Below are 12,462 nucleotides of genomic sequence, written 5' to 3' on the forward strand. Positions count from 1 at the left end.
AGAGAAAGAGCTAGGTGAAGGGTCCTACTGCTACTGAGAGGTTTTCTTCCCCCTGGGGGGGGAATGGTTCTAAAATATACAGATTCCACCCACCACACACATCTAGCATTTAGTGGGGCCGGGGGGGGTGGTGGGGGCTTCTGTCCTCCCAAATTCTCCCTGTTGTTATGGCAACTGCCCTGGATCCATGGCTCGTTCTCATGTCTTCCTGCGGGCCAAAGCCCAGGAAGATGCAGGGCCCAGTGCAAGGCCCCTCAGAATGGCACTTCTTCCACTTCCCTGATGCCCTCGCCTCGGCCCTAGGAAAGCCTTAGCAGCCTCTTAGGCAAGGGCACGGAAGTCAGGGTGGCAGCTCTCCCTCGTCCTGGCCTAGGGCGAGGTTCATGTCCATGCTGCATTCCGCCACCTTCCACCATCCCCTTAGTTCACTGCATCCACCTGCTTTCACCATAATTATGTCAAGGGGACATGGGGCACAGTCCTCCAAGAGCCAGAGTTTGGTTGGGCCAAAAGTTGGGCCAGCCGTAGCCCAGGCTTCCTTTGTGAGCCTGGGGCTGGGCTCTGCACCTCTCGGGGACCCAGAGTCCCATTTGTGACTTGTAAGGACCACCTGAATGACTGCAGGGGTCAGGCTGCAGCTGGAGGGCCCTCTTTCCTTGCCAGTCTGTGGCTGAATGAGCTACCGCTTCTCTCATCTTCTCTGCTACTAACCCTCACAAGGCAAATCTGGGGGAGGCCTTGTTCTCTCGAGCTCCCTGGAAATCTGGTACTGCCTCTGTCAGGGAGGAGCCTCTCTACCCCACTCTGGCTAGCTGAGCAAGACTTGGGATGGGCCAGGGTCATCTCTCCCAGAGCCGAGCTCTCCTATGGGTCCAGTTTTGCTTTAGGAGCTTAGCTTGGGGCTAAGGCTGGGCCTCTCCCCAGTCATCTGGATTTGCTGCCTCCTAACCTTTGCTGAAGTGAATTAGGTCTCCATTGCCTAGGACTCCAGGAGAGGCTCTTCCTGCCTCCCCAGTTGTCACGGCACCCTGGCCCCCACCCCCTTGATTCTAGTGTCAACCCCACCTTACCTTTAACCTCCCCCCCCGCCCCCACTTCCCTATGCCACCGCCCTTGCTTTAGGGTCAAATAGAGGCTGGGAGGCTAGGATCTCACTCCACTGGTCAGTCACTCTCCATGGGACCAGGTCACCTTGCCTTCTGGGCCTCAGTTTCCCCTCCTATAGAGTCCCTACCTCTCAGGGTACTATCAGATCTTAATATATCCGAGAGTGTTTTTAACATTTGTTTATGATAAAAAAAAAACTCAGTGCCCTCAGTTAAACCCTTACTTCGGAGATTTGGGTTTGAGTCTTCATCCCCTCATAGTTGTAAGGTCAGGCTGCAGGGGTGGGAGGTTGGAGGGGAGAGAGCCCTGGACGGAGACAGGCTTGGAGTCTCACCCTGACCCTTCTGGCTGGGCTCCGAAGGCGTCTCCTCACTGTGTGAAGGTGAGGGTGGTGAAGACCCCTGGTACATTCCGAGCTGGGCTCGCTCCCCATCCTGTGCTCCTGCTTGGGCTCACGAGGCTGTGCTCTCTGTCCTGGGTGCTGTGCCCGTGGCACGCTGCCCTCCTGGCAGGACCTGGCAGTGCTGCAGGACAAGTTGCGAATCTCTACCAAGAAGCTGGAGGAGTATGAGACCCTGTTCAAGTGCCAGGAGGAAACGACACAGAAGCTGGTGCTGGAGTACCAGGCACGGCTGGAAGAGGGTGAGGAGCGGCTGCGGCGGCAGCAGGAGGACAAGGACATCCAGATGAAGGGCATCATCAGCAGGTGAGGGCAGCCTTTTCCTGCTCTGGGCCAGTTCTGGCCCCCCCTCCACCCACCCACCCCACATACATACACACAGCGGGCAGACCACCCTCCTGAGTGACTTGGCCACCAAGGAAGGGCTGGTCAGCTGCAGGGGAGCCAGGAGTGGAAGGAGGAGAGTGTCCCAGGCAGCGGAGACAGTGTGGCCCAGGCCTGGAGGTGGGAGGCAGCCTGGAGCGTGGGGAGCCCTACCCGGTGTGGTGTGTATTGATGGTAGAATGCAAAGTTGGGCCCGGCAGAAGCGAGGTTAGCGAAGGCCAGCTCACACAGGGCCTGTGACCCCTATAAGCAGTCCTGTTTTCTTGGTAAGCGCTCTCAGGGGAGGTAGGATTGGAGGTGCCAGGCAACACAGGACCCAATTCAGGACAGGAAAAGTAGGGATAAGTCAGTTACATTCAGTGGGTGAAGGAGAAGGAGGCAGAATAACCCCCAGATTTCTACCAGGAGCATCTGGGTATCTTGGTACCAGTTGCTGAGAGGAGGATCTTGGGGAGTTTAGGTGTCCCAGCCTTTCCAGGTTGTTCCTCTTTAGGCTACCTGTTTCTCTGTCCTAATTATTGTTTGCTTCGCTTACCTGTGGGTTTGTTCATTGCAAAATGGTTAGCATGAGCAGAGGGCCTATAACTGGGGTGACTGGAAATCCACTGTTCACTTGACTGCCGGCTCTGTTCTTGGCTCACTAATGCTTCTCAAACCAACCACCACCTTCTCACTGTGCCTCTTCTCTGAAGTGTGCGTGGTCTCTGAATTCAGTGGCTTACTTAACACATTTATTTCTACTAACCCATCCCGCTGTATTTCCTCCTTAATGGAAACGTCAATTTTCAATTTGGTTGATAGCATTATTTGAATCCTTCTATATTATTACTAGTTTTTCTGTCTACTTGTTTACTGTTCTATTAGTTATTGAGAAAAGGGTATTGAAGTTTTTAATCGTAATTATGGATTTGTGTATTTCTATTTTCTATTGTTTTTGCTTTATGTACACTGAAACTATGCATCCACATCTAGGAGTTATGTGCTGGTGATGAACTAACATCTTTATTGTTATAAAGTCACCTTCTTTATCCCTCATAATATTCTTTGGTCTGGAATCTACTTTGTTTGATGTTGATTATAGGTATCCCAACTTTATTTTGATTAGTATTAGCCAGGTATATCCTTTCTTATCCTTAAACTTTTAACCTGTCTGTGTTTTTCTATATAAATGAGTTTCTTTTATAGACACCTTATTGTCTGTTCTTGCTTTTTATCTAATCTGGTAGTTTCTGGAGTATTTAGGCCATTTACATTTAATGTAATTATCAATATAATTATGTTTAAATCTCTTCTGTTGCCACTGTTTTCTATTCGTACCATCTGTTCTGTTCCCTTTTTTCCTGCACTCTTGGATTGAGCATTTTTATGATTGCATTTTATCTTTCTTTTTGGCTTATTAGCTAATATTTCTGTTGTCACTTTAGGGCAAGAGTTGGGAACTTCCCGTAAAGGGGCAGATAATAACTATTTTAGGCTTTGCAGACCATATGGCCTCTGTTAAGTGTTCAACTTTGCTGTTTTAGCAGAACTGTGGCTATTTACAAAAACAGGAAGTGGGCCAGTGGGGCCCTCACCGTCAGGCTGTAATAGTAGGGATTCTGTCATTGCTTTTGTTCTTCTGGTCTTTGTTCTCTGGCTATTTTTAAGATTTTTTTTTATCATTGATTTGATAATTTGATTATGATGATCCTTGGCATGGTTTTCTTCATGTTTCTTGGGTTTAAGCTCTCGGATCTATAGGTATCCTGTCCTGCCTACGCAGTCTCTTTTCTGGGAATCCCATCCCACATATGTTAGGCTGCTTTATATTGTCCCACATTGCACTGATGCTCTGTTGTCCTTTTTTTTACTTCTTTTCCCTTGTTGTATCTTAGATAATTTCTGTTCCTATGTCTGCAAGATTAATAATCATTTCTTCTTCAGTGTCTAATCTGCTATTAATCCTACGCAGTATTTTTTCATTTCATTTCAGATACCGTATTTTTCACCTTCAGACTTTCAGCTTGGTTTAAATTCTGTCCATTTCTCTTCTCATCATGCTTATGCTTTCCTCTCTATTTTCTCAAACATGTGGAAATACATTTACAATAGTTGTTTCAGTGTCTACGAATTCTGTCATCTGTGACATTTCTGAGTCTGTTTTTATTAATTTTCTTCCTGGTTATTGGTTCTATTTTTCTACTTCTCTTACGTTTGGTGATTTTTGGTTGGATGCCAGACATTGTGACTTTTATGTACGTGTGGGATGCTTTGTGTTCTTTTAAATATTTTTGAGGCTTTGTTCTGGGACACAATGAGGTTATTTGGAATTAGTTTGATTCTTTGGAGGCTTACATTTAAGCTTTGTTGGGGTGGGTCTGGACTGCCTTTAATCTAGCCTGATCTGGCCCCACTGCTGAGGCAATTTCCTTCTGGGGATTCTACTTTATGTCCCTGTGTATAGTATGTCTTTCCACTCTGCCAGGTAGGAGTATGAACTCTCCCTGGGGTGGTTTTGTTCTAATGTTTCAGTGGTTCCTACCCCAGCCTGGCTGTGTTCTCACAGGCCTGCAGACCCGTCCCCAGCCAAAGACTCAAAGGGAACTCTCAGGAAATACGTGGCGTTCTCCCTGTGTCTTCCTCTTCTCGGGCACCGCTTCCCTGGGTCTCCTCAACTCCGTGACATTACTTTCCTTCTTCTGTTTGGCCTGGACACTCCAGGCAGTGAGTGGAGCTCAGCTCATGTGTTCCCTTTTCTTAGGACACACTGCCTGTTGTTCAGTGTCAGGAAACCGTTTTTTTCATATATTTCATTTGGTTTTCTAGTTTCTTACTGTCGCTGTTTGATGGCAGGAGGGTAAATCTGGTCTCTGTTTTCCCACCAACCAGAAGCACAAGTCTCTCTCCCCTAGTGTAATTTCCCTTCGGATTGACACCATCCAGTGCCCTTTGCTCCCTGGTCCTCCTTCTCTGCTTCTTATAGGCTTTACTCAATGTCTGATCTTCCTGTGACAAGGAACCCCCCTCTTGGCGTGGCCCCTCACCCTTCCTCCTGATCAGTGCTCCCTGACTGCTGATCTCATTGACTTTTCACAAGGGCCCTGTGGGTACCTGCCCTAGCACTGGTGACCTCCCTGGGCACCTTCTGTGTCAGGTGCGCGGTGCCCACCCAGGGGGTAGGGGACTGCTCTGCTGGCCTGGAGGAGTTGTGCAGGTAGCGATGGGCATGAAGCCTTGGGAGCAGGTGAGCTTGTCTTGAGAAGAGTGTGGGGGGCAAGAACAACAGGGGCTGGGACAGACCCCTGCAGAGCCCTGACATGCTGGGGGCAGGCAGGACAGGTGTCTGCAGAGCGGTGGCCTGCCAGCTAGGAGGCAAACCCAGAGAGTGTGGGGTCCAGAAACTAATGGAAGAGCATCAGAAAGTGGGTGTGAGCCACTGTGATTGACAGGTGCATGAGGGACCCGCGAGGTGAGGCCAGGAGGGGTTTCAGGGAAGGAGCAGCTGGGGACAGACACACACATGCCTTAGCTCTGAGCTTCTGCAGACGGTGTTCTTCCCGTCTTCCCTACTCATTACTGCACCTTCAGACCTTGCTGGTACCCCACCCCACCCTCCAGGACAGTTACCTACTTCCTGTTCTCTGTTCCCATGGCCTCCAGGCCTCCCATGCAGGGCATGGTCTACCTGTCTGTATCCCTGCTGCCTTGTAACTTTTTGAGAGATGGAGATCTCTACTTTATTCATCTCGCTGCGTCAGGTTCTAGGCACGTCTTGGCATAGCCTTGGTGAATTCCGAGTGGGTGGAGAAAGCCCTAGAGCCCTGCAGGGTTTTCATCCTCCTACCCATGCCACAGATCTTTTGACATTACACCCCCTGCGTTGCTCTGGGAGGCAGTGAAGATCTAACCCCCACCCCCGTCCACCTTGGCTCCTGGAAGAACATCGGGAAATGGGCAGCTCCAAGGGCTTCTGGGGGATTTGGGAGCAGAGTCTGGGGCAGGTGAAGTATAAGGAAGGAGCAGACCCATCTCATGTCAGTGGTTGGAGGCCAGCTGGAGGGGCTTTCCTAGTATGTGTCCTCCGTGTAGGTGTGATGGCTTCTTCCCGCACGGCCCCACCCCACCTCCTTAGCTGCTCCCTCAAGTGCCAGCTTGACTGTCCTTGTGTCTGGTCACAGGTTGATGTCAGTGGAGGAGGAGCTGAAGAAGGACCACGCTGAGATGCAAGCAGCTGTAGACTCCAAACAGAAGATCATTGATGCCCAGGTGGGTTCTGGCCCTTTGGTCAGCCATAGGTGTTAAAGGACCTAGGGTAAGGAGGGGGTGACTTTGACAACTCTACATCCTCAGTCATAACCCCACTATAAAAACTGAGAAGGAATAGGAGGCCAGGATCTTGGATCCAAGAAGTCAGGCTTGGAGGTCTCAATGGACCACAAGCTCACTGGGACAGGCTATGAAAGGGGTGGGACAGCACCTTCCCTACTGGGGCAGCTTGGTGAGTACTGCCTTTCACCAAGGGTACTGACCAAAGTGTGGAAGCTTTTGGGAGGGGAATGGGGATGGCTTGGGGTGACAGCAGGCTGGGCAGGCGGAGCAGGGGGGCTCTTGTTCAGAGCTGTGGCTTCCCAGCTGCATTGAGAGAGGAAGCACATAAGAGACTCTGGCCTCCACTCTCCTTCCCTACACTCCTTTCCTCTCACTCACCCGGCAATAGGGCCAGGCCTTGTTCAGATTATAAACGTAAAAACAGCATGGACCAGCCAGGAGCCGTGATCTCGTGCGCGAGGGGACGCACCCTCGGGGCTCGGCGGCTGATGGATGACACCGCTAGGGCTGCTCTGGGGAGAAGCAGTGATGGGAGAGACACAGGAAGGCAGGCGCAGGGTCTCGGACCATGGCACTGAGGCCACCTGCCCCATGGCCCCGTAACCTCGGCACCTTTCCGGCCCCTCGCACACCGTGGACTCCCGGTCCTCCCCACGTGTCCTCCCAGCACCCCTGATGGGCGCACACAGCCCCGGGGAGACCCCTGTCCCGGTACGGTCCCCCTGTGGCCCCAGCTAATGCCCTCTTTGCCCCCAGGAGAAGCGCATCGCCTCACTGGACGCCGCCAACGCCCGCCTCATGAGCGCCCTGACGCAGCTGAAAGAGAGGTACAGCATGCAAGCCCGTAACGGCGTCTCCCCCACCAACCCCACCAAATTGCAGATTACTGAGAACGGCGAGTTCCGAAACAGCAGCCATTGTTAACCTGCCCGAGGAGGGAGGACCGTGGTGGCCCGGGGCCAGCCTCAGCCTGGGGAGCCCCAGCACGGGGGCGGGAGGCCCAGGCCCCCCCCCCTTCCCTCCACCTGCAGTCCAGGAGGTGCCACGGAGGGAGCCTCGACAGACTGACACAGCGTGGGCCCGCTCCCCTCTCTTCTGGCCCGAGAAGCGAGTTCGGTGCAGGCCAAAGAGACTGCAGGCTGGGGGGTGGGACGGCCTGGGGCGAGCAGGGGGCCTGCCAAAATATGTCTCTGTTGGTTATTGAATTTGGTGTGTGTCACCTTTCTTTCTTGACCTGGCAAGTGCATGTACCCCCTACACCCTCCCTAGGGAGGGAGCACCCGCAGAGGTGGAGGATTGAAGCGGTGGGGGCCCAGGTGCCTGCCCTGGGGGACTTGCCCCTTGGTTCCAGGGGCTGATCGGCTGGTTGGCAGGCAGGGAGAGGGTGGGAAGGATGGAGCCGTTGGAGTTCCTGTCCCCCACAGGGCTCCACCCTGAGCACCTGCCACTGCATGCAGCCTGTCCGGGGACCCTTCCTGGCTGTGAGGAACCGAGGATTCCCCCCTGTACCTGTCCCCAGACTCCCCGCCCCCCCTTCCTTATTTGTGTTGCCAAATAGACCCAGTGAGGATCCTGGCTCTCTTCTGGGCCCTTGTCTCTGTGGGGAGGATCCAGAGCCTCCCTTACTTGCCACCTGGGCCCAGGCTGACACTCCAGGGCTCCCCAAAGCCAAAGATCTGGGCAGAGTGGGCCCAGATGCCCCTGTGCCTGGTACCCGCCCTTCTCCCGGGGCCGGCGCACCAGGACGCAGTGGCCCTTCGGGGAGTGGCCAGCCGGTTCTCACCCTGAGAGAACGGCTGATCTTCCCTGATGGATGGTGAAAAGAAAGTCTGATGCCAGCAGGCCCTGAGAAGGTGGATAACTGTGATTTCTTTTCCTTTCACAGTATGCATTAGAAACAAAAGCCCGCTTGCTCGCTTGCTGGAACACAGGGGCCTTTTAAATTGAGCGTGCGCACTGCATGGGAAATAGCGGCCCTGGAGGATGTTAGACTTGCTCCCTCTCCAAGACAGCAGCGGCCTGCACCAGGCCCCGTGTGTGCGGCCGGCCTCCTCCTCACCCTTCCCGGGCCCCCGGCCGAGGACCCAGGCGCTGCAGACAGGAGAGGGGCACGGCTGGGGCCGGTTTTCCCCAGCTCTAGGCTGTTCTGTGGCTTCTCAGCCCTCCCTGCTCCCCCCCCCCGCCCCTTGTGGGACATAGGTGGGCAGGAGCTTGGGTCTGTCTCGGTCCCTCCCTGTTCCCGCCCCCAGCCCCGGTAATCTCAGGCGGGAGCTGGGCGTTTGCCCCGCAGCAGAACCAGGGCCGCGGAGCCGGGGCTGGGCGATACGCGGGAGCCGCCCCCTCTGCCTCCACCTCAGCCTCCACCTCAGCCTCAGGAAGCTGAGGAGACCCTTGGAAAGAGCACTGAGCCCTTCCCGCCCCTGGGGCCGGAGGCCTGCCGCTGCCAGGGGCCGAGGTCACCACAGAGCCCACCGGGTCGGGCAGTGCGGGAAGGGTGGCCCAGACCACACAGCACCCTGGCCTGGCCTGTGTCCTGGGAGGGGGCTCTTAGATGCAGCCTGTAGTTCAGTTAGGCCAGAGATTGGCCGGTGAGGAGAGGGCAGGCCCCCGGGGGGTCACAGACCTCAGGAAGGAAGGCCGCGGGGGCTGTGGCCCTGCCCCTACTCGTGGCCACACAGGCAGGGCCCGGCCCCCAGTGATGTACTCTGGTTCGGTCTCCTCCCCTCCTCCCTCCTACCCCTCTCCCACCGATGCCTCGATGCCTCGTAGAGCAACCTCGGACTGAGCGCCTCTTAGCAATACGGGGGAGGTTCCCGGGGCCCCGGGGCCCGGACAGCAGGGTGCAGGAGGCCAGCGCAGGTCTGGTGCTGGCGGCCCTTGGCGTGGGTTGTGAGCTCTCAGGCCGAGAGCCTTACTTATTTAGTGCAAAAACTGTAAAAGTGTACAGACTCTTCACAGATTTTTATCTGAATTGCAAGTCTGACAATTTTTGTAAATGTTCTTGGTGTTCGACTGTAATGTAACTATTTCACCTAAGGGTTGTACATAGTCCTTTAGTCCTGGTGCTGCCGAGGGCTGCCCGGGACCGCTGCTCTCCAATGGTGTGTATTTTATTTTTTAATCTAGAGAACAGTATTGGGCAGGAGGAAGAGGTTTGGGATTTGGGTGTTGGGGCTTTTCCATACCCATGGCATGCAGCGTGCGGTCTGGGTGGGGTGCTGGGGGCCTGCACCCTGACTGGACCAGCAAAGGGGCTCTTGTCCCGGCCACGCAGACGCTGCGTCCCAGTGTTGGACCAGTTTGCCGCAGGGCCAGAGGGAGGGGGAGTGAGGGAAGGCAGGCCCTGCTCTGGGAAGATAAGGCCCCAGGTCCCCGGGGCCCCAGGCCCAGAGTCTGCCGGAGACCGCTCTCCCCTCTGCCAACACAGAGAGGCCTGACTTTTTTGCTTAACTTGTATGTTTAGGGTGAAGGAAACTGCCAAACTTCCTATAAGTGAAGACTTTTTTCCGACTGCCCAGAAAGGGGGGTGGGGGGAACCAAGGCCAGAGCTCCACACACCGCCCCCCACCCATGGAGCATCTGCCCCGGGGTACGCCTCTCTCCCTGCCGCCCGCCCATCCGTGGAAGGCAGGCTGTCCAGGGAAACAGCCCCTCTTTTCTACACCTTTGGCCCCAAAGCCGCCCCCAGCCCCACACCACCTCCTTGCTCCCCCTTTTGTAAGTATGTGAAAAAGAAAAAATGCAAACGTTGGAGTCTTGGCTGGAGCTCCTCCTTCCGGCTGTGACTTTTCATATGTAATAATGTACAGAGAAAGTTGTTGGTGTTCTAAGACTGTGTGGCTGTGCAATTTCTGTACATTTGCAATTAGAAATATTAAAGATTTATTTAGCTATTTTAAGCCTGACTCGCCTCCATTCAGCTGTGTCTCAGGAGATTTTCCAGGGGCGACTCTTGAGTTGTGGGCCTATATTGTCCTTTACCAAGGGGCTGCAGCACGGGGGTTCACCCTGGTGGTACTTGTGGACAGGGGAGACCCCTAGAACGGGGGTAGTGGTGGTCTCGGCTTACCGAGGGACCTGAGACTGTCTCCTCCAGCAGGTTGGGGTCTCTCCGCTTAGGGAGTGGAGCAGTGCCTTCTTCAGGGCCCTTCCTGGGCTCCGATAAGCTCCGAAGGGAGTTCTTTGCTGGTTCCCCAGTCCCAGGGGGATGGCGTGGCCCCTGCACTTCCTGCAGGAGACACCATCTCCTGCCAGGCTCTGTGTCAGATGCCTTCTCTAGGGTAGGGGCGAGAGTTTGGTCTATGTCACCAGCAGGTCAAGGCTGAGCTGGCTAAACGAAGCTTCGAATGCCTGGAAGGCCACAATTCATGGGACTCTCATGAGCCAGACCCGTTTGCAAGGCCCCACCCAGGGCCTCTGAAACAAAGCAGCCCCCAAACCCCTTCGGCTGCACCCATGCCCGGGGGCCGACTCAGCGGGAGCCAGGCAGGGGTCAGCGCCATCCTATTTACACAAGGCTGAGAGGGGGCATGTGCAGGCCTCAGTCCAGCCCCTCAGAGGGGGCACAAGTACAGGGGCCCAGCTATGACAGGGGCAGTGATGTGTCTCAGCAGGTCCCCGGTGGAGACCTCGGTCTGTCACCGGCACAGGTCCCTGGCTGTCCAGCATTCCCAGAGAGAATGGCCGGCGCCCTAGCCTCACCCTTGCTGCCTTCATCATTCCTAAAACTGCAGCCCCGCTGCGCTTTCCCACGGCACCGGGGCTGCTCACCTGCTCCGGGCTGGGTTTTCTGTTCTCCCCTTCAGCCAGCCTTCTTAAGGTGTGCTGCCTAGGGGACCCCGTCTCCACCTCCTCGCTCTGTTCTTCCTCCAGGCCAGTATCGCCCGTCTCCTTCTCCCACACCTCTACCACCTCGTTGCCAGACCCATGGGCCCCCTTAGAGCTTCTGTACCTCTGTCCTTGGTCCTCAAGATCAAGGACCACCATTCCTCTGCTGGGCAGCACCACGTAAACACCATAGGATGCCAGGAAGTGGCTATGGATGAGGCACAGATCATGTTGACAGAGAGCATCGGTAACAAATGTGCGAAAGCCGTGAACCTCCATGTGTGCATTAAGTAGCATCAAATAGAAAGCAAAAAGTGGGGGCGCCCGGGTGGCTCAGTTGGTTAAGCGTCTGCCTTCGGCTCAGGTCATGGTCTCGGGGTCCTGGGATCGAGCCCCGCATCAGGCTCCCTGCTCCGCGGGGAGCCTGCTTCTCCCTCTCCCTCTGCCTGCCTGCTCTGCCTACTTGTGCTCTCTCTCTGTCAAATAAATAAAATCTTAAAAAAAAAAGCAAAAACTGGAAATGCAAAGGAAAAAATCAACAGAAAGACAATTACCTTTGAGGCTAACACACCACTGCTATTAGTTTATTACAGATCAAGGAGACACTAAGAACCCCGAGGCTTTTAATAATTTATAATGTTTAATGAGCAGGGGTACCTTGCTCTTGCCCTAGAGAGCATACCTTCTTTCTGAGTATGCCTGGAACGTTACCCAAAGTCGACTATATATCGAGACATGAAATCCTCAGTTGCCCGAAGGCACAGCGGGGGCCACATTCTGTGCCTTGAAACAATAAAACTAGAAATCAATAATAAATGTTTAATCAGGAAAAAAAAAAGCTACCATCAGGAAGTTTAAAAAAATACTGAATCAATAGAATGAGATTTTTGAAAGAAACGTCTTCTCATTAAACAAAGCATATCGACCACATGCATTTATCTAACTCCCCAAACACCACCACCCTGATGGGGAAAGGACTGGAAAGGTTATCAGCAGTGAATGTGGGAGGAGACATCAGTAAACAGAATTTGAAAAGCCTTGGCAGATGGAAGCTGAGGAGCGGGACAGACAAACTGGGGATGCGCTGAGCAGCCCCGCCCGAGAGGCTCAGGAGTGGGAGGTCCCAGTGTGATGGGGGCTGAGCCCCTGTGCCAGGCGGGAAACAGGAGGACCAGGCCCCAGCCTCCTCCCCTGCTCTGCACAGCCAGGAAGTTTCTCTTTATCGTCTCATGTCTTTGGAAGGAACTGGACATTTATTCTCTGGAGGAGTCAAACCAGCTATGCTCCAGACTTGGGGACACCAGGCAGAGCAGAGGGCTCTGTGAGGTGTAGGTCTGTGAGCAGGTGGCAGGGGGTAAAGTGAGCTTCTGTCCCCAGTAGTGCTTGCCCCACAGGTGCCTGCACTGCTCCCAGAATGCCCGGAGCCCAACCCCCCA

At 54.4% G+C, this 12,462-nt stretch overlaps 1 protein-coding gene across 14 annotated transcripts in view; it reads left to right on the forward strand.

The window, feature by feature from the left end:
- The window catches only part of DAB2IP (DAB2 interacting protein), a 187,654-nt gene extending 177,556 nt beyond the window's left edge, over positions 1 to 10,098 (forward strand). For 13 of the 14 annotated variants that reach the window (XM_036107800.2, XM_078061721.1, XM_078061718.1 and 10 more), the window contains 3 exons: positions 1,620 to 1,813; positions 6,049 to 6,136; positions 6,956 to 10,098. In XM_036107800.2, coding sequence (XP_035963693.1) covers positions 1,620 to 1,813; positions 6,049 to 6,136; positions 6,956 to 7,123 — 450 coding nt within the window. In that variant the 3' untranslated portion in view covers positions 7,124 to 10,098. The remainder of the gene's footprint in view (positions 1 to 1,619; positions 1,814 to 6,048; positions 6,137 to 6,955) is intronic. The other variant, XM_036107801.2, reaches the window with a different exon arrangement.
- Positions 10,099 to 12,462: the final 2,364 nt, after the last annotated feature.

This window comes from Halichoerus grypus, chromosome 14 (assembly GCF_964656455.1).
Source record: "Halichoerus grypus chromosome 14, mHalGry1.hap1.1, whole genome shotgun sequence".
Taxonomy (NCBI): domain Eukaryota; kingdom Metazoa; phylum Chordata; class Mammalia; order Carnivora; family Phocidae; genus Halichoerus; species Halichoerus grypus.